The sequence below is a fragment of the Nomascus leucogenys genome, chromosome 5 (genome assembly GCF_006542625.1).
Source record: "Nomascus leucogenys isolate Asia chromosome 5, Asia_NLE_v1, whole genome shotgun sequence".
In the NCBI taxonomy this organism is placed as follows: domain Eukaryota; kingdom Metazoa; phylum Chordata; class Mammalia; order Primates; family Hylobatidae; genus Nomascus; species Nomascus leucogenys.
In genome coordinates this window covers 39,276,177-39,300,419 of record NC_044385.1, presented here as the reverse complement: position 1 = coordinate 39,300,419, position 24,243 = coordinate 39,276,177, and the positions used below count along the sequence as shown (strand labels likewise).

General features: G+C 34.0%; 1 protein-coding gene across 2 annotated transcripts in view; it reads right to left on the bottom strand.

The window, feature by feature from the left end:
• The window catches only part of HOOK1 (hook microtubule tethering protein 1), a 62,041-nt gene that overhangs the window by 28,897 nt on the left and 8,901 nt on the right, over positions 1-24,243 (bottom strand). For both annotated transcript variants that reach the window (XM_030812919.1, XM_030812920.1), the window contains exons 3-10: positions 18,339-18,411; positions 14,997-15,047; positions 13,677-13,809; positions 11,818-11,885; positions 10,322-10,384; positions 6,890-6,973; positions 3,692-3,858; positions 135-275 (exon numbers count right to left, since the gene is read on the bottom strand). In XM_030812919.1, the coding sequence (XP_030668779.1) occupies positions 135-275; positions 3,692-3,858; positions 6,890-6,973; positions 10,322-10,384; positions 11,818-11,885; positions 13,677-13,809; positions 14,997-15,047; positions 18,339-18,411 (780 nt within the window). The remainder of the gene's footprint in view (positions 1-134; positions 276-3,691; positions 3,859-6,889; positions 6,974-10,321; positions 10,385-11,817; positions 11,886-13,676; positions 13,810-14,996; positions 15,048-18,338; positions 18,412-24,243) is intronic.

Here is a 24,243-nt window from a genome sequence, read left to right as displayed (position 1 = left end):
CAGCCTGGATTAAAAACTGATCAGTACTTGATATACAGGAATAATCCTATGAATCCCTGATTAAAATATGAAATACTCAAATTGACTAAATAGCTCAGAAATGGCATAATTATATTTTTTAAGACATGCCACACCTAAGAACATCTATTTCATCTTTCAGGGCTCTTGTTTCTTCCGCAAGACTAGTCAATTCATCATTCCTATGCTGGAATTCGATTAGCTGCTTTTCAAGTTCTTCACAGTGAACACGGTAATCATCTTTTGCAGCTTCAAGCCTTGAACAAATAAAAAAGTAAGTATTTATAACTTCCATGATTTGTTATAATTATATAATTATATTATAACTTGCATGACTATATATGCAAATGCATATATAACACTCAACACAATAAAATATATGATGAATAAAATATGTATTAATAAATGCCAAAAGATTGAACTATCACGGAACATGTTCTCTAATAATAAAGGTTAATTAAATGAGAAATCAGTCGCAATAAGAAGTCTAGAAAAGCTTTAAATCTTTATAAATTAAACAACATATTCCTAAATAATCCACAAGTCAAGAAAAAAATCACAACGGAATTTAGAAAATGTTTCAAACTAAACAATAACAAAAAGACAAGCAATCAAATTTGGGGGACAACAGTAAACCAGTGCCTCTCAGTTGTAAAGATTTATGTTAGAAAGAATGAAAGAAAGAGAGAGAGGGAGGGAGAGAGGGAGGGAGGGAGGGAGGGAGGGAGGGAGGGAGGGAGGGAGGGAGGAAGGAAGGAAGGAAGGAAGGAAGGAAGGAAGGAAGGAAGGAATAAAATCAATGATCTAAGTTTCAACTTTAAGAGGCTAGAAAAAGAATAGAAATTTAAATCCAAAGTTAAGTGTAAAGAAATAAATCTAAAACTAATAATATAGAAAGCCAATAAAGGATGTTTGAAAAGATTAAGAAAACTGATGAACCTCTAGCAAGAATGATCAAGAAAAAGGAAAGAAAACCCAAGCAATATCAGGAATGTAAAAGGGTATATCATCACATCTGCCAGAGTCATTATAAGGATAAAAAAAGAATATTATGAACAACTTCATGTCGATAAATTCAACAACTTAAATAACCATATAGACTGAATTTTAAGGATAAGAAGAGAATATTATGAACAACTTCATGTCAATAAGTTCAACAACTTAAATAAACATATACACTGAAAAATACAACTTACCAAACTGAACACAAGATGAAATAGGAAATCTGAAAAGCTCTATGACCATTAAAGAAATTAAATTTGTCGGTAAAAACCCACTCACAAAGAAAACCATAGGTCCAAATTGTGTTACCGATAAACTGTATCAAAATTTAAGAAAGAAATAACAACATTTTTACATAAACTCTTCCAGAAAATAGAAGAAGAGAGAATATGCCTCAGTTATTCTATGAGACTAGTAGAACTCTGATAACAAATCCTGAACAAGACATTACAAGAGACAAAATTCAGACCGATGTCTATTATAAAGACAGTTATAAAAATTCTTTCGAATTATTAACTGAATCTAGTCACATATACAGGATAATAAAATATGAACAAAGTGGTTTATCTCCAGAATGTAGGTTTTTAACATTCAAAAATCTATCAATATATTACAAGAATGAAAAAGAAAAACTACACCATCTTTTCAAGATGCAGAAAAATCATCTGACAAAAATCAACACCCAATCATGATTGAAAAAAAAAAAAAAAACTTTTAGCAGGGTGGAAACAAGGGGAATTTCCTCAATCTGACAGAAAGCACATTGAAAAATTCTACAGCTAGCATCATACTTGATGGATGCTAATTGCACACGATCCCTCTAAGACCAGGAAAAAAGCAATGATGGCTGCTCTTGCAACAAGGCAAGGAAAATAAATACAAGACAGAAATAATGAAAGGAAGATGTAAAGTTCTATTAACAGATTAAATGACTGTAGATTCTATAGTCTGTGTTCCTCTAAAATTTATGTTGAAACCTAATCCTTATTGTGGTGGTATTAAGAGGTGAGGCCTTTTGGGAAGTGATTAAGTTATGAGGGCCCTGTCCCCTTGAATGGGATTAGTGCTGTTATGAAACAGGTTAAAGGGACCTAAGGATTCAGCAAGAGGAAGCCATCTTGGAAGCAGAGGGCAATCCCTCAAAGAGACACTGAATCTGCTGGTACCTTGATTTTGGAGTTCCCAGTCTTCAGAACTGTGAGTGGTAGATTTCTGTTGTTCATAAATTACCCGGTCTAAAGTATTTTGTTAAAGCACCAGGAATGAACTAAGGATTTTTTTTTTAATCTAAACAAACTACCAGCTCAGTCAGTTAATTTAGAAACTTTGCAAGATATAAAAGTTTCAATATATTTAAGATACAAGTTTCAAGATGTAAGATCAAAGTTTCAATATATAATTGTACATCTATCTACAGATTAGCAGCAAATTTTCACAATAATTCTGAATTTGCATTTACAATAGCATCAAAAACAAAATACTTGAGTAAAAAATTAACGAAAGACATACAAGACTTCTATGCTGGAAACAATACAGCACTGCCGAGTGAAATTAAATACTTAAATAAACGAGACTACATTCATAGACAGGAATTCTCTATATAGTTAAGATATCAATTATACAATCCAAATCATAATCCTGAAAAGGTTTTTAATAGAAACTGACTAGCTGATTCTCAATTTTATGGGAAAATGCTAAAGACTTAGAATAGCCAAAACAAATTTTGAAAAAGAAAGAACAAAATTGGAATACTTACACTACCAGATCTCAAAAGTCATACACTAAAACCATAGTAATTAACATAGTGTCATACAGGCATAGATTTACTAACAGAAATGAAATGAGAGTCCAGAAAAAGATCCCAATTTTAATGGTTATATCATTTTTCACAATAATGTGAAAATAATGTGGCTTATAAGAGAATGTCCTCACTCTTAGGAAATATGCACTGAAATATACAGGGGTAAAGAGACATGTGTCCAACTTTCTCTCAAATGGTTCAGATAAAAATATGCAAATTATATGACTATATACAGAGACTGCTAAAGCAAATGGAGAAAACTGTAATATAATTGTTGAATCTGAGTAAAAGGTGTAAAGAAGTTCCTTGTAGATTCTTGTAACTTTTTTAGTGAGTTTGAAGTTATATCAAAATTAAGTAACAAAAAAATATGTATAGTACAATTAAGAGTGCCTGTCCTCAAGGTCTTAGAGTTCACGGCTCAGTGGTAAGCACACAAAAGATAATCAATGTATATTAAAGGTAAGAATACATGACTTTGTTAAAGAAATATACAAGTTAAAATGAAAAGCATCTACTTGGCTTACGATTTACATTTTTGTCCATTTATTACAGGGTTACCTATCTTATTTGAGAAACTCCCCATTCTCCCGAGGTTTCAGCAATCACTCCCTTGAACTCCTATTGGCTTTCCTATGGCCTTGATTTGGTCCTTAACACATATTTAAATGGTTTTGTTTTTATGTGTATCTCCCACTTCCTAACTGGATGTTAGCCCTGTGATAACAAGAACCACTTATACCATTTGGTATTTTCAGGAGCTTAATCAGTATCATAAAGATGCTTAATAATTAGTTGTTAATACTGTGACTTTTTGCTACTAGTATAATAGACAGAACTCCATAAAATGATTTCCATTAAAAATGCTACCTGAAGTTTTCTTCCTGTAATTGTTCTAGTTGTAATTGTGCATGAAAATACTTTTTTGCAACCACTGTGTTTGGATCATCAAAAGAGCCATCCAACTGGTCAAGTTTTTCATTCATCATCTCATTTTCAGAAACCAGTGAATTCTTTTCATCTTGAAGTGTAGTCACCTAAGAAACAAATATACACACATAAGCACCAGTAGAAAAAAAACAAATAAAACTCTTATTAGATCTAGAATTCTGGATTCTAGATCTGACTAAGCCATTAAATAGCTCGGTCTGTCATACTAGATGAGTTCTAAGGATCCTTCTGAATGCAGAACTCAGAGTCTAGGAGATGTAAGTCAAACAAAAGAAATCAAATCAATACACATATGGAGAAAACAGAGTAACTATATCCTTAAAATGCTATGCCTGCCTTTGTTTGGGGAAGAAAATGTTTTCAAGTCTCTAAAATTTGATGCACAAATGAAACTTCAAAAAATTAATTTCTCTCCTCTTTTAGGTATAAACTAATTTATAGAATGATGTCACCTACTAAGCCAAAATATACACACATATGTTCAAAGTTATCATGATAGGTTGAGTATAAAATTATCAGTCACATATCACATATTCAAGAAATAAGCATATTTGGTTAATGTATCAATAACAAAAAACTGTTTTCCATTTGCACATTTAAGCTATTTGCTTATGATTTAAAATGAATAAAAACATTTTAGTATAGAGCCACATCAATATCAGTACCTGGAGCAATTTTTTTTACTCATATTTTTAAAACATGCATGATTTTCTCTCCTGGTTCTACTTCTTTTCCATTTAAAAACATCTTTAAAAATGTATAGCTAATGCTGTGTCTTTTGATAAGACCAGAAGTGTTACATATGATTAAGAATTAGTTTGAAAAACCATTGATTAACCGATTCTGATTTCCAATGTATTATTGAACAAGTTTGCTATCCATATTTTCAAAACATGTAATTCAATCCAGTTATGAAAATATGACTACACATTGACAGAAAGAACTAATAGGAAATTAACATCAAGTGATTGCCCTGAACACAGTATTATAGGCAAATTACTGTCTTCTAAATGATGAATACAAAGTCTGGGAAACTGTCCCTGGGCAGACAATATAAAGAAATAACTTTCTATTCCTAAATTCAATGCATGCATCCATACCTATTATGTAAGCTGTTTAGTGATTACTATTACCTGTCATGCATAATAATTCTAAGTGATTCAGATACAAAAAATAATAAAGAGTTTCTGCCCTTAAGACCTTTACAGTAGAAATGTAAACAATTATGTAAAAGATGTTGAAGGTGCTTTGATAGAAGTACACTATAGGGCGAGGGTAGGGCACAAAGAAAAGAATATCTCATTCTAGGTTGAGTGTAGGGGCTGTCAAAAAATGACTGAGAGGAAAAACAACACTCTCAGTCATCAAAACTGGGTAGGACTCCTCTAAAAAAGAATAGGACCGAAGGCAAATTTTAGTTTTGAACACCGAGATTGGTGAATAACCAATCTTGCTCCTATCCATATGCTTCAATGTGGCTCCAGAGCCATTTCTGGCACAGACATGAGTAAGGAGGGTGCGAGACAGGCACATTCCTTTTTCCCATCCCAGAACCGTGACTTGGAGCACTGGGTGGGGGTTCCAGGTATCTCCTTCAACAAGCTCTCATGGTGATAAGTTCAATCTGCACCTGTCTCTGCCTCTCTCTATTTGGGATTTCTGCACTTTTCACCTAAAACCAGATCACATATCCTTCATTATTTGTTACAAACACATAATTCTTTAAATGCAGAATTTTGTGTTCTTTATTGAATAAGAATTTCTCAGAAGACCGTACCTAGATCCTACGAGAGAATAGTAATACCTGAATGGCTCAATCTTCTGTTTTTCCTATGAGGTGTTTTACAGGGTGAATATGATCCTATTTAAAATGAACACATTTCAGGTACTTTACATGTGTTTGAAGGTGTATGTTACAATATGTAGTTAGGAAAGGTGCAAAGGAGAACAGATTAAATTTCCCCTACTTGAGACACTTACTTCGTTCAAATACAGAGGACTAGTTTTTACAGATGAAGTTAGAAGACCTGAATTCTAGTGCTCCCACTGCCCTAAGTGACTAGTCACCCTAACCAAGTCTTTTCCTTTTCTTTATCTGCAAACGCTTGAGGGTTAGAAGCATTATCCAGCCCTGTCATTTTAGATATTTACTTCCTCTAGCAAGAATAATGCTACCACACCTTTGCTCCTTGCCCTTACACTTTTCAGAGAATCAACTACAAATTTAGCTCATTATTCAAACAAAAAAATGCCATTTACATACAGCATATTATGAAGGTACACTTAACCTTCTGTACACCTTTTTCTAGACTTATTGCATAATATGCACATTTGTATTTTGATGTAACAGATACATCATATGCAAACAATATACATAGCACTTCTGTGCCAGGCTCTAAGTGCTATATAGATGAACTCATTTAACCCTCATGACCACTCTGGGAGATATATGCTATCATCACTCCATTTCTCAAAAGAGAAAACTGAAGTACAGAATAATTAAGTAATATGCCTGGAGCATATAACCTAGTCATATGACCAGGTTCTGAATGTAGGTAGCCTGGTTTGACAATCTAACCTCTTAACCATTAACTATTGTTGCTCATGCCAAGTTTATTTTAACATACATGTGCATATGAATACAAGATTATATACACACGTTTATATATACATACATGTTAGCAAAAATTTGCCATGAGAGACTGCATACATATATATGAACATGTACTTGAATCTACTGGGAGGGGAAGTGTCAGGCACCACTTAATACTTCCATAAATTACCTCTATTTAATCTTCACATACACAATATGAAGTAGAAACTTTAATTTTCCCATTTTACAAAAATGAAAACTGAGTCCTTATCTAAATAATTGAAATTTTACAATTAGTAGAGTGATTTTCTCAAAGAAAGTTAAGCTAGCAAATTTCAATGATCAGAGAAAAATATTTATGAAATTCATGCTTGAATATTCAAGCCTCTAAGAAATCCTTTTAATGTTAACTCCATGAAGTGAAACCTAATCTACAAAACATAGTGCCAACTAATTAATTACAATAAAAAACTTCTGTAAACTTAAAGAGGAAGTTTTTCTCAGCTCAGGGTTTTTTCCTGTACCTGCATATCCAATTCTTCACATCTTTGCCTCAGCTCTTCTTTTTCTGCTAGTGCTTCCTGAAGTTCTTCCAAGGCTCTTTTAAGCTGAAATACAAAGTGCCCTAAATCTTAGTAAATCGTGTTTTGACACAAATATAGAAAAACAGAGAAATATACTCTTCTCACAACACGCATATACACTGATATGGGAAATTATTTTTTAAATTTACCTAATAACAAATGAGTCTTACAACAAGAGAATTTTAGGCCAATATCCCTGATGAACATCGATGTGAAAATCCTCAATAAAATACTGGCAAACCAAATCCAGCAGCACATCACAAAGCTTATCCACCACCATCAAGTTGGCTTCATCCCTGGGATGCAAGGCTGGTTCAACATATACAAATCAATAAATGTAATCCACCACATAAACAGAACCAATGACAAAAACCACATGATTATCTCAATAGGTGCAGGAAAGTCCTTCAACAAAATTCAACAGCCTTTCATGCTAAAAACTCTCAAAAAAACTAGGTGTCAATGGAACATATCTAAACATAATAAGAGCCATTTATGACAAAACCACAGCCAATATCCTACTGAATGAGCAAAAACTGGAAGCATTCCCTTTGAAAACTGGCACAAGACAAGGATGCCCTCTCTCACCACTCCTATTCAACATAGTATTGGAAGTTCTTGCCAGGGCAATCAGGCAAAAGAAAGCATTAAAGGGTATTCAAATAGGAAGAGAGGAAGTCAAATTGTCTCTGTTTGCAGATGACATGACTGTATATTTAGAAAACCCCATTATACCAGCCCAAAATCTCCTTAAGCTGATAAACAACTTCGGCAAAGTCACAGGATACAAAATCAATGTGCAAAAATCACAAGCATTCCTATACACCAATAACAGACAGCCAAATCATGAGTGAACTCCCATTCACAATTGCTACTAAGAGAATGAAATACTACGAATACAACTTACAAGGGATGTGAAGGACCTCTTCAAGGAGAACTACAAACCACTGCTCAAGGAAATAAGACAGGACATGAACAAATGGAAAAACATTCCATGCTCATGGATAGGAAGAATCAATATCGTGAAAATGGTCTTACTGCCTAAAGTAATTTATAGATTCAATGCTATCCCCATCAAGCTACCACTGACTTTCTTCACCAAATTGGAAACAACTACTTTAAACTTCATATGGAACCAAAAAAGAGCCCACATAGCCAAGGCAATCGTGTGCAAGAAGAACAAAGCTTGAGGCATCACATTACCTAACTTCAAACTTTACTACAAGGCTACAGCAACAAAAACAGCATGGTACTGGTATCAAAAAAGATACATAGACCAATGGAACAGAACAGAGTCCTCAGAAATAACATCACACATCTACCACCATCTGATCTTTGATAAACCTGACACACACAAGCAATGGGGAAAAGATTCCCTATTTAATAAATGGTGTTGGGAAAACCGGCTAGCCATATGCAGAAAACTGAAACTGGACCCCTTCCTCACACCTTGTACAAAAATCAACTCAAGATAGATCAAAGACTTAAACGTAAGAACTAGGACCATAAAAATCCTAGAAGAAAACCTGGGCAATGCCATTCAGGACACAGGCATGGGCAAAGACTTCATGTCTAAAACCCAAAAGCAATGGCAACAAAAGCCAAAATTGACAAATGGGATCTAATTAAACTAAAGAGCTTCTGCACAGCCAAAGAAACTATCAGAGTGAACAGGCAACCTACAGAATGGGAAAAAATTTTTGCAATCTATCCATCTGACAAAGGGCTAATATCCAGAATCTACAAAGAACTTAAACAAATTTACAAGAAAAAAGCAAACAACCCCATTAAAAAATGGGCCAAGGATATGAACAGACACTTCCCAAAAGAAGACATTTATGCAGCCAACAGACATATGAAAAAATGCTCATCATCACAGGTCATTAGAGAAATGCAAATCAAAACCACAATGAGATACTATCTCACAACATTAAAAAGTCAGGAAACAACAGATGCTGGAGAGGTTGTGGAAAAATAGGAACGCTTTTACACTGTTCTTCGGAGTGTAAATTAGTTCAACCATTGTGGAAGACAGTGTGGTGATTCCTCAAGGATCTAGAACTAGAAATATCATTTGACCCAGCAATCCCATTGCTGGGCATATACCCAAAGGATTATAAATCATTCTACAATAAAGACACATGCACACGTATGTTTACTGTGGCACTATTCACAATAGCAAAGACTTGGAACCAACCCAAATGTCCATCAAAGATGGACTGGATTAAGAAAATGTGGCACGTACACACCATGGAATACTATGCAGCCATAAAAAATGATGAGTTCATGTCCTTTGCAGGGACATGGATGAAGCTGGAAACCAACATTCTCAGCAAACTATCGCAAGATCAGAAAACCAAACACCACATGTTCTCACTCATAAGTGGGAGTTGAACAATAAGAATACATGGACACAAGGAGGGGAGCATCACACACCAGGGCCTGTAGGGGTGGGGGGCTAGGAAAGGGATAACATTAGGAGAAATACCTAATGTAGGTGATGGGTTGATGGGTGCAGCAAACCACCATGCCACATGTATACCTATGTAACAAAACTTCACGTTCTGCACATATAACCGAGAACTTAAAGTATAATAATAATAAAAAAAAAAATTTGTCTTTGTGTGAATATTTACATGACCTCATTAACATTGAAGGCTATGGTCCCACAGAACTAAATTTTATGTAAATCCCTGCAAAATACTTTTACAAGTATTAGAGAAGGCATTGTTTAGTTTTATTAAAGAAAAAAAGTTTAGGAAAAAACACAGCATGTTTACATTTAAATAAATTATTTCTTTAAACATTTTCTTTTGAAATACTTGAGATGACTGGTGACACTCATAAAAGAAGTCTCTAAAAATATAACAGAAAAAGTACTTAATGCATTTGCCTCTCCTCTTACCCTTTACTCTATCACCCAGATTAGGTTATAAATGGGAGAAGAGTGTCTTTTCCCCCTGTAAAACAGTCCTGAAGGAAAGGAGCCTTGAGTACAGGGCCTTTGAGCTGTTTCTTCAATATCAAGTGAGAGGATAGCAACAGCGAAAAAAAATACATTATTAGATAAATTAAAACTTAGCAGAGTTTGTTTTTAATTGTCCTCTATTTCACTGTGTAACCATATAGCATGGTCCAAATATACAGGTGTCAGAAGTAATGTTCAATGCCACTCAAGTCTTTCAACATGATCACAAAAACCTCTGGAGACCAAGACCACTTCCATTCAATTGGGATCTTGCAGAAGAACAAACTACATTTTGTGGAAGAAAATATTATTGTATATGCTCTCTTTGTAAGCCTTATGAGAGTAACTGGCAAAGAAACCCTAACATTGCTTTCAATATTTTTCTTCCATACTAAAATACTCACCTGTTGCTCCAATTCTCCAACAGCATCATTTGGAGGAGAGCTCAGTATTTCTTTACTCATCAACTAGGAAATTAAAATAATAAAATTAAGTATAATAATGTGATGTTTATGAAGTAAAATATATTTTCTTGAAAGGATAGTAAAATGATTTATATTTAGCTTTTCCTTGCCTTAATTTGAGGATCCTTAGAACACTATTCAGATAAAAACTTTATTAGAGGTTTAACTTAGTAACACAAATTCAAACATATTAGTGAGAACACTATAAGTAAACTGTGCTTAAAATACATAGATATATTAAAATACTTGTGTACTGAAAAATTTCAATACAAGTTCTAAAAGACATATTACTGATGAAGTGAACACATTAAATAATTTTTAAAGGGATTCATATATATTATAAGTTAATACTTTTTAAATGCAGCCTTTTTGAGAAGTCATTTTAAAAGTAGGAGCTATGATTATATGAAAAAAAGATCCTGTAAAATAACTCTTTGAGATGAAAGGCAGATTTACTTATGTACAGGGATGCTCTGAATCCAAACCAACAATGCAAACTCAGGGAGTACAGACTACCAAAGTCCTGTATGATGTCTCCCTCTAAGTCATGCCCCTTCCAAACTCTGCTTTTCCTGAGGTGTCCTCTGCAATCCATCTCTTTTAGGCTGATATTAAGAATCAACACTGCACCACATTAATTCTGAATCCTTCCTGGCTCCACTTAGATAACTAGACTAGCTTTAATCCAACTTACCTGGCTCTAAAACCTAAGTACCACTGTATTTGCTCACAGATCTAACATTTTGAAAATGCATATGGTACATATAAATAAATTCAGGAAAGATTGTTATAACTGGAAGAAAAAAAAAAACAAAAAAGAAAAACTGTCTGGTGAGAGACTGTTTATCCTGTGTTTCCTGCTTAGTTGAAGTTATTTAAAGGAAGGGTCCCCAGCCCCCAGGCCACAGACTGGTACCAGTCCAAGGCCTGTTAAAACTGGGTTGCACAGAAGGAGGTGAGTGGCAGGCAAAAGAGCATTATCACCTGGACTCCACCTGCTGTCAGATCAGCAGCAGCATTAGATTCTCGTGGGAGCAAAAACCCCACTGTGAACACTTCTTATGTGAATCTAATGCCTGATTATCTGAGGTGGAACAGTTTCATCCCTAAACCTTCCCCCCGCCCGCCACCCCATGTCTGTGGAAAAATTGTCTTCCACAAAACTGGTCCCCGGTGCCAAAAAAGTTGAGGACCACTGATTTAAAGAGACTTGACAATATTAATTTATTAACCAGCTTTTAAAATGCAGAGGTACTAAAATTGGGCTTAAAGGCCTTTTAAAATATTTTTGGGGGTAAAAAAGGAAGACCCACTAGCTAAGGGTAAGTAAACTCACAACAAAGAGCAAGTTTATAAAAAGAAAAGCATAAAGTATGAAAAGTTTTATATAATTTGGTTCAGGATTTTTATACTCATAGGAACATGATATAACTTACCTCTTGAATAGCAGTCATGACCACATGTTGAACAGACTCTTCCAGTGTCATTATATTTTGAATATGTTCTATGATTTAAAAAAATCAAATCTGAAAAAATATCTACTCTTTACACATAGTACCTTAGCCATCACATTAATAGACTATAAAAATTCATTTACCCACAGACAATCCTTTATGTAAATACATTCATTATTTGTCCACCAGTATGTCTTCCTTCCTCACCAAGATAAACTGGGTATTGTTAACCAAGCGAATTCATTCTTCAAGACTGAGATTGTTGCAGTCAGTACCTTGAAATCATTTTAAAAACCAATTCATATGGCAAAACACAAGTGTGAAAGCTTTTAAAAAGTTATGTATCTAGGAATTGAATTCCTTTTAAAAATGGACAAAATTGCTCAATAGTGCTTAGAAGTAAATTATGAAAATATTACATATAATATTAAAATTTTTAGGATGCAACAAATTAATCACTTTAAGGCAAAATTACCACTTAAAATGTCAATTATAGCTTAGAAAAGGAACAGCTGATTAATTCACAAGAAAAATGAATGAGATAAGAGGACAACAAAATTAAATAGTAAAAACAAAATAGAATCAAAGCCAAAAGTTGGCTCTTTAAAAAAGACTAATGAAACTTACAAACCTGGTTAAGATTAAGTAAAAATAAGTTACAAATAACCAGCAATTAAAATATTAAAGCATTAATGAAAAAATAAAAAGAATCACAATTACAACAAAAAATTACTAGATTTATAAATAAATTACTACTTGGGAATTTGTGATTAAATATTTAGAGAAGTTTTAACCTTCCATGAGCAAACGTCCCTGCCTTTATGAAAACCCAATATATAGATCTTTAACTTTATTTATAAGTGAGACATAAAAGCCTATAGAGAAGTACTGGTTTGTCCTAGAGAAAAACTTCTAGTAAATAGTAGAGATGGACTAATATAAAAATTCTCTGACACCTAGTCACTGTCCTTTTATAATTGATAAACTACAATTAATTTCATGTATTTTGTTTTATTTTTCTCCTTTCAGAGTTTGTAGGTAAATTTATCCCAACTTATATCCTTTCTTCATTAGTTAGACAATGTTTAATGTTTTCCAAGGCCCTGGCTTGAAGTACTTTGCATTTTACAAACTTAAGCACTCAACGTTATTCTTTCATAAAGGTGGTGTACTAAGAACAAGTTTGGATGAATCATGCAAAAAAACATCAGCGTCAAAAGTCTCACCACCCAAACAGATTAAAGCCCTCAAGGGAAGGAGGTCTGAGCCTGTTCAGTTCATCATTCATCATTACATGCAACCAAATATAATCCTTTCGTACTCAGCAAATATGGATCACTGTGTTTGGATATACCAATATAATGCATCAATTCCATTTATATCATTAGACCACTTATCTGGAGGATATATTGGACAGATATGCTTCTGAAAAGAGCAGAATATTATCTGAAGAAACTTGAATTATAAATTAGTAGCTGAATATTTATGAAAACTGAATCCACATAAGGTTCTTACATGTAAAATAGACATAATGTATCAAATGAATAAGCACAATTTTTATTGAATATCCACTAAATCTTATGTACTGGGTATATTAAACTAATTAAACTAAAATACATTTAATTTAGCCACTGAATATGAATACCAGAATCCAGGTACAAATAGGACACTCAAGGTATGCCACTTTTCAACCACAGAGTTGGGCTAGAATTCAGATCTTCTGGTTTATGTTTCAGGGTGCTTTCTGCCAAGCTTTAATGATACATTTTAATGCTAGCTTGTATAGCAATGTAGACTGTCTCTAGAAAGCAGAAATCCTCAAATGATTGAAATTCACTTACCTTGCTTCTTTTCACAGTTGATAGCACAACCTAAAATAAGCTGGAGCAACCTCCCAAGCTCCACTGGATCTGAACATTCGGTTATTTGGTTTAAATCAGGGATAAGTGCTTCTGAAATCTGCTGCCCCAAAAACTACAATATTAAAATAAATTAGATCACTTATTTATGTTGGCTACAAAGAATTTGCCACATTTAATATTACAATGAAAATAAATTATAAATTCATGAAACAACTCAGATAAAATAACAAATGACAAATAAATAATTATTAAAACCAGTTAGCAATGTTCAGGCAACATTCCAAAATTCTGAGTAACCAACCAAAAGCACTATATTTCCTTTTGGTTTCGGATCAAATATCCTTTGATTTCACTGTCAGAGAGAAGAATTTAAGAAGCACTTGGCCTCGTCTACTATGATAAAACTTATGCCTGTCCATTAAATAATAAGCATATGTTAAGCCAAAGAATATTCATAATATTTTCATATATAATCAATTAACAGAGAAACACAATGTAAATCACTGCACTCTTACAAATGAATGACAAATCTAATGGATTAATTTTTTTTCCTGGTCTTATCTTTCTTTTTCTTATTTTTTAGCTGATTAAAATGGTTCTTGGCATTAAAACAACTTCAGAATTAGTTTTAGGTATTTAATACACCGAAAAATTTTAGAGAATATTAACCATTTTTGGAAGAAATTACAAGTTTAATTGTGTGACGACTTTAAAAAATAGAAACAAAAATTATTTAATGGAAAAGTCATTCAAAAGCGGCCAATCATTAAGCAATAAACTCTCTTATATCAAAAACCCTACTAGAGAACTTCTTATGATGCTGAATAAGAAAATACAAACTATTTGACTAAGGTACTATCTAAAGTGACTTTATAATACTACTTTTATTTTGCATTTTTTCCAATTTACTTGTATGAGCATAATCTCAGTTATCTTTGCTATTGTTTACACTGGGAAGAAATGTCAAAATAATGCTTTAAATAGAAAATTATTTCAATTAATTATAAAGTCTACTTTATAGTATTGCACAAAATCAAATTACATTAAAGATGAAGGTAATTCTACTTGAAAATACTCAATTTGGAGAGTATCAATACCTAAGCAATGTTATCTTACAAATCAATATATCTAAGCTTATTTTCACAAATGAGTATTCCATAAAAATGACAATAAAACATGTTCTAATTATGACTTACATTCCAGTAAAATATTATGAACAAAAAAACAAGTAATTTTTCAGTCTTAAAGTAATTTTCATATAGCATGTTGCATTTAAACAAAGTCAGATGTTTTTCATACCTCATGATAATAACTCATAATTCCTTGAAGGACCTTCTTTAAATTACTGGCCTAATGTGAAAAAAATAAGAGATTTTTATTTCAGATTAATAAAGGTTATGCCAGCATGAAAGACAATAAAAACTTTCCCCTAATTAAAAAGGACAACAAAAACATTATAATAGAGTTCTATAAATACAAACACATGATGCTTTTTAACCATCAGAGATTTAATCAGTGTTTAGTTAAGTAGGGTGATTCTATTTAAAGTGGGCCACAATGAACTCAAGGGCCCACTTTAAAAATTTATACACAGGCATGTCCAGCTCCAGTCATGCGCAAGTTAACTGGGTTTTGATTTTCTCTCCTGTCACTAATAACTAGAAAATAAGACAAAATACATTAAACAATTGTTTCCAAGCTTTAGACAACAAGTAGTACAGAACTCTGCTTTCTGAAAGAACGAAAACAAACAGAAAATGAGCCCTACACTAGTACAAGCTTTCTGTCTTGAGGCAATTTTCAGACTACAGCATAGGGAGGTGGAAACCAAACACCAAGCCTGATGTTCTCACTGATTGAAGAGATAGACATTAGAATTTCAGGAAGGCCTGGGCAGTTTGAATTTGCAGGGCAGACAGATGAAAAGATGGGAGCTATGGAATGAGCAAGCTCTGGAGATTTGTGTAAAATGGTTCCTTTGACTCTTTGGCTAAATACCAGTTTGCATGTGGATGGGTGAAACTGAATGTTCTTTCCAAAGAAATAACAATCCAGGTAACTATAAACTGAACCATTCCCAAAGATTATACAGGCCAAAAAATTTTTGAAATTCTCACTAGCCAGAATGAAGACACCATGCTACATGCACAAAACATTCACTAAAGACCCCCCAAAAGGTCACAGCTTAGTAATGAGTCCTAGTTCTAAAGGAAAGAATAACTTTAGGTTTGCCCCCCACCACAGCCAAAAATAGGCCTTTAAAGGATCAAACTGATTCCAAGTACCTTAACTGCTTGCAAGAAGAAAATTCAACACTCCTCAAAAGAATATACTTAATTGGGAGGCTGAGGCAGGTGGATCACCTGAGGTCAGGAGTTCAAGACCAGCCTGGCCAACATGGCAAAACCCCGTCTCTACTAAAAATACAAAAATTAGCCGGGCATGGTGGCAGGTACCTGTAATCCCAGCTACTCAGGAGGCTGAGGCAGGAGAATTGCTTGAACCCGGGGGGCAGAGGTTGCAATGAGCTGAGACTGCACCACTTCACTCCAGCCTGGGCGTAAGAGCGAAACTCTGTCTCGGGGGCAGGGCGGGGGGAACCTTAAAAAAATCAGCATTCAATAATAAAATTCATAATGTCTAGCATCCAATTAAAAATTACTACACATGTGAAGAAGCAGGAAAATGGGGACCAAAATTAGGAAAATGTCAATACACATGGTTTAGAAATGAAAGATAAAAGAATTGAGACAATGTTAAAACTTCTAGTTTAAAGATGTTCAAGGATTTGAACAAAAAACATGAATGTAAGAAATAGAATGTTTTTTACAATAAAGAATCAAATACAGATTGTCAAACTGGATAAAAATTTAAGACCCAACTATTAGATGTCTGTATGAAACACTTTCAATAAAAAGACATAGGCAGATTAAAAGAATGGAAAAAGAAATACTAATGAAAAATATAATCATAATCATTAAAAATCTGTAGTAGCTACATTCTATCCAGAGCAAATTTGATTTCAAATGAAAGAATATTACCAGGGATAAAGAAAAGCATTTCATAGTAAGTGAATTCATTCAAGAACACACAAGAAATATAGAGTGTAATAAACTTAATAACAGAAATTCAAAATACATGAAGTAAAAAGCAAAAAAATGCAAAGGAGAAATCAATAAAATCGAAATCATCATTAGAGATTTAAGGGCTCTCTACAGAGTCTCTACTATACTATACACATAGTATAATAAGACAAAATATCAATAAAGATATGGAAAATACCACTATCAACAAATTTAACAAAATCTATATTTATATAACAACTGTAGAATGCATGCTGTTTTCATATACACATGGAACATTCACCAAGACAGACCATAGGTTCAGTCATAAAATAAGACTCAATAAATGTAAAATAACTTCTTGATACAGAGTATGTTCTCAGATCTATTAGAAACCAATAAATAAAAGAAAGGCAACTGGAAAATCCTCAAATATTTTGAATTTGAATTGCCTACTTCTAATTTACTCATAGGTCAAATGAGAAAACTTTACAAGGGAAATTACCAAATATTTTGAACTGAATGAAAATAAAATAACAATCTGTCAAAATATGTGGGATGTGGCTAAGATGGTGCTTAATATTAGGGGAAAAAAGGGTTTAAAGTTGATTATTTAAGCTTCCACCTTAAGAAGTAAGAAAAAGAAGAACAGGTTAAGTGAGAGAAAGGAAATAATAAAAATCAGGAAAATCAATGGAACAGAAAACATAAGCTAATTCTTTAAAAAATAAATAAAATTGAAAAACATCCAGCCAGACTTATCAAGGAAAATAAGTTCAAAAGACACAAATAACCAATAGCAGGAAAATAAAAGGAAACATCATTAAAGATCATTTATTAGCACATTATTAGCACAGTAATTCAGTTAAGGACTGTGTATCAACAAATCATACATCCTATATCAAACAAATGTCCTACAAGACACAACAAAACTGACTTAAAAATAGAAAATCAGTTTGGAAGTTTCTCATAAGGTTAAGCACATACTTACATAACTTAGCAATTCCACCCAGAAATTCACCCACGAGAAATTAAATATGCATCTAGCCAAAGATTCATATATGAATGTTTGTAGCTGTTGTATTCACAATAGTCAAAAATGATAAAAATTCAAACATCCATCAACAAGTGAATAGCTAAACAAACCACAAAATATCAGTCTAATGAAATACTACTTAGCAAACAAAGAAATAACTACTAATGCAGGCAACATGAATGAGACTCAAAAATTACACTGAGTGAATGAAGTTAGACAAAAAGAGTACACATTATATGATTCAATTTATACAGAATTCCAGAAATGAACTCCATAGTGACATAAAACAGATCTATAGCTACCTAGGGCAAGGCTTGAGGTAGGGATTAATAGACAATGGGCCTGAAGTGCATATTTTTGGTTAATGGGAATATTTTCTATTTAATTACGATGGTAGTTATATGAGAGAATACATGTGTTAAAACTCAAACTGTACACAATAAAAAGTACTACAAGTTAATTTGAAAAAAAGATTTGGTTAGCTTAGTGCTAATTTTAGGACCACTGTTTGGGTCAAGTGCTTCTCCCATTTGTTCTGCATACCTTTATTCTCCAGTTGTCCCCAACATCCTCTTTAATTCGACTTAACCAAGGTTCGTTAAACCAAGCTGCATCACTGAAACAACAACAAAAATACTAAAGATGAAAATGTTTTTATTACACAAAAAAAATTAAATAGAGCCAACAGAGAAAGTCACTTTATGTCTCAAAGCCTATCCTTAATAACAATACTATTATTTATATAGCAATAATTTATCATATTAAGTTATTTAAGTCATTTGCACCTTCAATTTAACAAACATTTACTAAATATTTATTACTAGGTGCCCTGCTACCAGGAAGATGCAAAAGTCACAACCCTGAAGAGGTAAAAAACCAACATTTTAATGAGTGTCTACTCTGTATCAAGCACTGTGTTTGATGTTGTTCCAAGTTATTTCATTTAAATATGATGGTAACTTGGCAAATACTCCATTATTATTTCCAGTCTTACTATTTAGGGAATTGAGGATGAGAGAGTCTGAGTAATTTGCCCTAAGTGATACTATTAATAGCACATGGCAAGGCCCAAAATTAATCTATTCAACTGAGTAGAATTAAGCAGAATGAGTTTAAATAAGAAGTCTACAAAGACAAGTTTAGTTTTAATGAAAAACAAAGTCCCATATTGATACTGATGGCCAAGACAAAGAATTGCTATACTAAATGTTTGTGTATTTAGTAAGGTTTTGAAGAACAACATTTGACTATATATAGTGAACTACATTAATAGACTATAATCCAAACAAGTATGTAGATGCTTTCTCTGAGTAAGGAATTGAGCAAGATTAATATGAAGATAATTTACCTTTTTGACTCTTAGAGAACTAGTTATTAAAGGAGAAAAGTAAAAAGCACAAATAACTACACTCAAAGGAGAATGTGATAAATGTTCTAAGGGTAAAACAACTTTAAAATCACAGAATGTTAAGGCTGGAAGACGTCTTAAAGGTCTCATCTAAGTTCTTACTTTACAGGTATGCCAACTAAAATAGGCGAAAAATTAAAGAGCTTCTTTTCCAAGGTTGTAACTTGAATTTAAGAATGCAAAACTGAAACCTTTCTGCTCATATGTTCTAAAACTAGAAGATAACTCTTCTGGCTATGATAACCAAAAAAAAAAAAAAAAAAAAAAATGGCTTCACTATTTTCAATTCATTTATTTGGAATTTGTAATCATTTTTTTATTCATAATCAACATATAATAATTGTACATAACCATTTTCTTTTGAGCAGATTAATATTAGTTGTGCTCAACTATTCCCAGATGCCAAGTCTGCAATTACCAAAACAATTTATCTAAATGTGTAAATGCTATACTGCTGACCGACCAGGTATTTAATTTAAATGACTGAATGAATCGAGTTAATGAGTCAAAACTGTCCAATTCACTTTCTTTTTATATCAGATTAAGTAATAAAAAGTCCTAACCAAAAGAGTTATGCCAGTTGTGATGTTTAATGTTATGTGTCAACTTGGCTAGGCCACAGTAACCAGATATTTGGTAAAAACCCATCTGGATGTTGCTGGGAAGATATTTCCTAGATGATATTAACATTTAAATCAGCAGACTTTTAATAAAGCAAACTACCTTCCATAATGTGGGTGGGTCTCATCCAATCAGTTTAAGGCCTTAAGAAAAAGGCTGAACTCCCCCAGAGAAAGAGCAAATTGTGCCAGCAGATGGCTTTCCAACTCTAGCTGCTCTTTGAGTCTCTAGCCTGCTGGCCTACCCTGCAGAATTTAGACTTGTCATCCTCCACAATCACATGAGCCAATTCCTTAAAAAAAAAAAATCTCGGGCTGGGCGCAGTGGCTCATGCCTGTAATCCCAGCACTTTGAGAGGCCAAGGCGGCCAGATCACCTGAGGTCAGGAGTGCGAGACCAACCTGACCAACATGCAGAAGCCAGGTCTCTACTGAAAATACAACAAAAATTAGCCAGGCATGGTGGCACATGCCTGTAATCCCAGCTACTCGGGAGGTTGAGGCAGGAGAATCGCTTGAACCCGGGAGACAGAAGTTGCAGTGAGCCAAGATCGCGCCTTTGCACTCCAGCCTGGGCAACAAAAGCGAAACTCTGTATCAAAAAAAAAAAAAAAAAAAAAAAGAATCTGTGTGTGTGTGCACATGTGTGTATACTGAGACACAGATTATACACACACTCACCCTCTACTGGTTCTGTTTCTCTGGACAACCCTGACTACCACCCCAGTCTTCTAACTGACCCTAAAAAAATCCAAGTATATGATTCTATGCTATAATTACCTTTAGAAATTGGATCTAGATGTAATTTATTTTTCTCTAGTTTTTCCAAGATAATTCCTTTTGTCTTACATTCCTCCTCATCTTCCTTTCTATCTCAAATCAACTTTAGCCCAGAAAAATACTTTCTAACTTAGTAAAAATATATCTCCTGCTTTCTTACACACAAATTCACCCTTCTCAAACAACTATAATCGCAGTCAACCTTTTCCACTATTAAACTTGATCTCCAACCTCAGAAATCTCAGGGCATCTCTTTTTTTTTTTTTCCTTTTGCACTGCAACCTCTACAACCTCTACATGCCTTAGAGTCTTGGCCCCCAATAATTAGCTCATTTTCTTATATTTCCCAGAACTTCAATAACACTCAAGGGGTATCAAATAAGAAAGGCGATACAGGACTAATGAACTAAAATATGGTCCAATTATTTTCTTTTTTTTTTTTTATTATACTTTAGGTTTTAGGGTACATGTGCACAATGTGCAGGTTTGTTACATATGTATCCATGTGCCATGTTGATTTCCTGCACCCATTAACTCATCATTTAGCATTAGGTATATCTCCTAATGCTGTCCCTCCCCCCTCCCCCCACCCTACAACAGTCCCTGGAATGTTATGTTCCCCTTCCTGTGTCCATGAGTTCTCATTGTTCAATTCCCACCTATGAGTGAGAACATGCGGTGTTTGGTTTTTTGTCTTTGCGATAGTTTACTGAGAATGATGTTTTCCAGTTTCATCCATGTCCCTACAAAGGACACGAACTCATCCTTTTTTATGGTTGCATAGTATTCCATGGTGTATATGTGCCACATTTTCTTAATCCAGTCTATCGTTGTTGGACATTTGGGCTGGTTCCAACTCTTTGCTATTGTGAATAGTGCTGCAATAAACATACGTGTGCATGTGTCTTTATAGCAGCATGATTTATAGTCCTTTGGGTACATACCCAGTAATGGGATGGCTGGGTCAAATGGTATTTCTAGTTCTAGATCCCTGAGGAATCGCCACACTGACTTCCACAATGGTTGAACTAGTTTACAGTCCCACCAACAGTGTAAAAGTGTTCCTATTTCTCCACATCCTCTCCAGCACCTGTTGTTTCCTGTTTTTTTAATGATGGCCATTCTAACTGGTGTGAGATGGTATCTCACTGTGGTTTTGATTTGCATTTCTCTGATGGCCAGTGATGATGAGCATTTCTTCATGTGTTTTTTGGCTGCATAAATGTCTTCTTTTGAGAAGTGTCTGTTCATGTCCTTTGCCCACCTTTTGATGGGGTTGTTTGTTTTTTTCTTGTAAATTTGTTTGAGTTCATTGTAGATTCTGGATATTAGCCCTTTGTCAGATGAGTAGGTTGCAAAAATTTTCTCCCATTCTGTAGGTTGCCTGTTCACTCTGCTGGTAGTTTCTTTTGCTGTGCAGAAGCTCTTTAGTTTAATGAGATCCCATTTGTCAATTTTGGCTTTTGTTGCCATTGCTTTTGGTGTTTTAGACATGAAGTCCTTGCCCACGCCTATGTCCTGAATGGTATTGCCTAGGTTTTCTTGTAGGATTTTAATGGTTTTAGGTCTAACATTTACTAATAAAACTAAGTAAGAATTGCTACGTTTTAACTCCATCCAGGGTATTTATCTTCCACAGTTTTACCAACTGAATTCAGGTAGTAAGAAATACCTACTAGTTACTACAAACAATATAGTTGTGTTGCTTCAATGTATACCCAGAGCCTATTCTTGAAATATCCAGAAATCTTCTCTATTAACCCATCAAACTGTGGTCTATATTTTGGACAGTTGTATATGAAGTATAGATAGATGTTCATGTAAGTATGTCCATGGATAGATGTCCATAGATGGATGTCCATACTTACATGGACATCTATCTATACTGTACACATAACTATCTACATTTTATGTCCATACTTATATGTACATCTATCTATACTTTATACACAACTGACTTTCATTTTATTAATACTCCAAAGTAAAAATCCATTGGGATGGCTTCAATACATTTCAATGATTACAGCTGGTTGGGAGCACTGAACTTGGAATCAGACTAAACTGATGCAAATCCTAGCTTTGTTATTTACTCATCATTTAACTTCCAGAAGCAATTTCAACTTCTTATACCTCTGTCCTCTTGTATAAATTGAAGGTACAAATAACATCTACCTCACTAAACTAGTAAATTTTAAATGAAAGAATGTCAAATGAGTTCTACAATGATGCCTTTATTTAGTAAATATTCAGATGTTGGCTATCATGGTTTATCATGTTAAATGCTCAAATATCTGCTAAATGAATAAGCAAATAAATGCATGATTCTTAAGGTCTCTGAATATCCTACATTCTCTGTCACATTCTTCTCCCTCTTGCAAAAAAAAAGTTTAGTCAAAGACAATAAGAACAGAGAGGTTAACTGGTGCTTAATGTGATGAAGCTAAGCCTTTCTTTTGAAGATATGGCATGCACTATTTACAGTTGTTCTGTACTATCAAAAAAGATATGTTTAAATCCTAACCCCTGTGAACGTGATTGAAATAAGGTCTTCATGTATGTAATAAAGGTAAGATCAGGTCATAATGAATTAGGATGGGCCCTAATCCAATATGTCTGGTGCCCTTATAAGAAAAGAGACACAGACAGAGGTAAGATGACCATGTGAAGACAGAGTAGAGATACGCTGCCACAAACTAAAGAATGCTTGGGACTACCAGAAGTTGAAAGAGGCCAAAGGAGAATCGTCTTCTAGAAGCTTTGGAGGGAGCATAGCCCAGAAAATAGCTTGATTTAGAACTTCTAGCCTCCAGAAGTGTGAGAGAATTGATTTTTGCTGTTTTAAGCCACCTGGTCTGTGGCACTTTGGTACAGTGGCCCTAGGAAACTAATATAGTTGTATAGTTTTTTCCCATGTGTTTTTAAAATAGCTGAAGCTTCTACATGCATTTGAAAAAGAGAGTTATGTGCTACATATTCAAATTGAAGACAATAATTAAGAAACTGTAGAACCCTAGCAATAACTCCATGACTCTTCATGTCTAAGTTAAACAGTTTAGACACCACTTTATAAAGATATTACTATTTGGAAAAATATCTGCCTCAAGTAAATAAAAAAAACTGTTGGTTAAATTTTGCTACTTCCTTAAAAAGCAGAATTTCTCTTCTTACCTTCAGTAACAATTTTGGTATGATAGGATGTCAGCCACTATAGTCATCAATGCAGTATGTTAAAAATTATAACATATTTGAGCTGGGCACGGTGGCTCACGCCTGTAATCCCAGCACTTTGGGAGGCCGAGGCAGGCGGATCATGAGGTCAGGAGTTCGAGACCTGCCTGACCAACATGGTGAAACCCCATCTTTCCTAAAAATACAAAAATTAGCCAGGCTTGGTGGTGTGCGCCTGTAATCCCAGCTACTGAGGAGGCTGAGGCAGGAGAATCACTTGAACCCGGTAGGCAGAGGTTGCAGTGGGCCGAGATTGTACCACTGCATTCCAGCCTAGGTGACAGAGCAGGACTCCATCTCAAAAAAAAAAAAAAAAAATTATAACATATTTAAAGTGCTTTGAAATGTTCAGAGATATATGGTAAAATTAACCTTTAAATCAGAATAAGACATACTGGTCCAACTAGGGAGA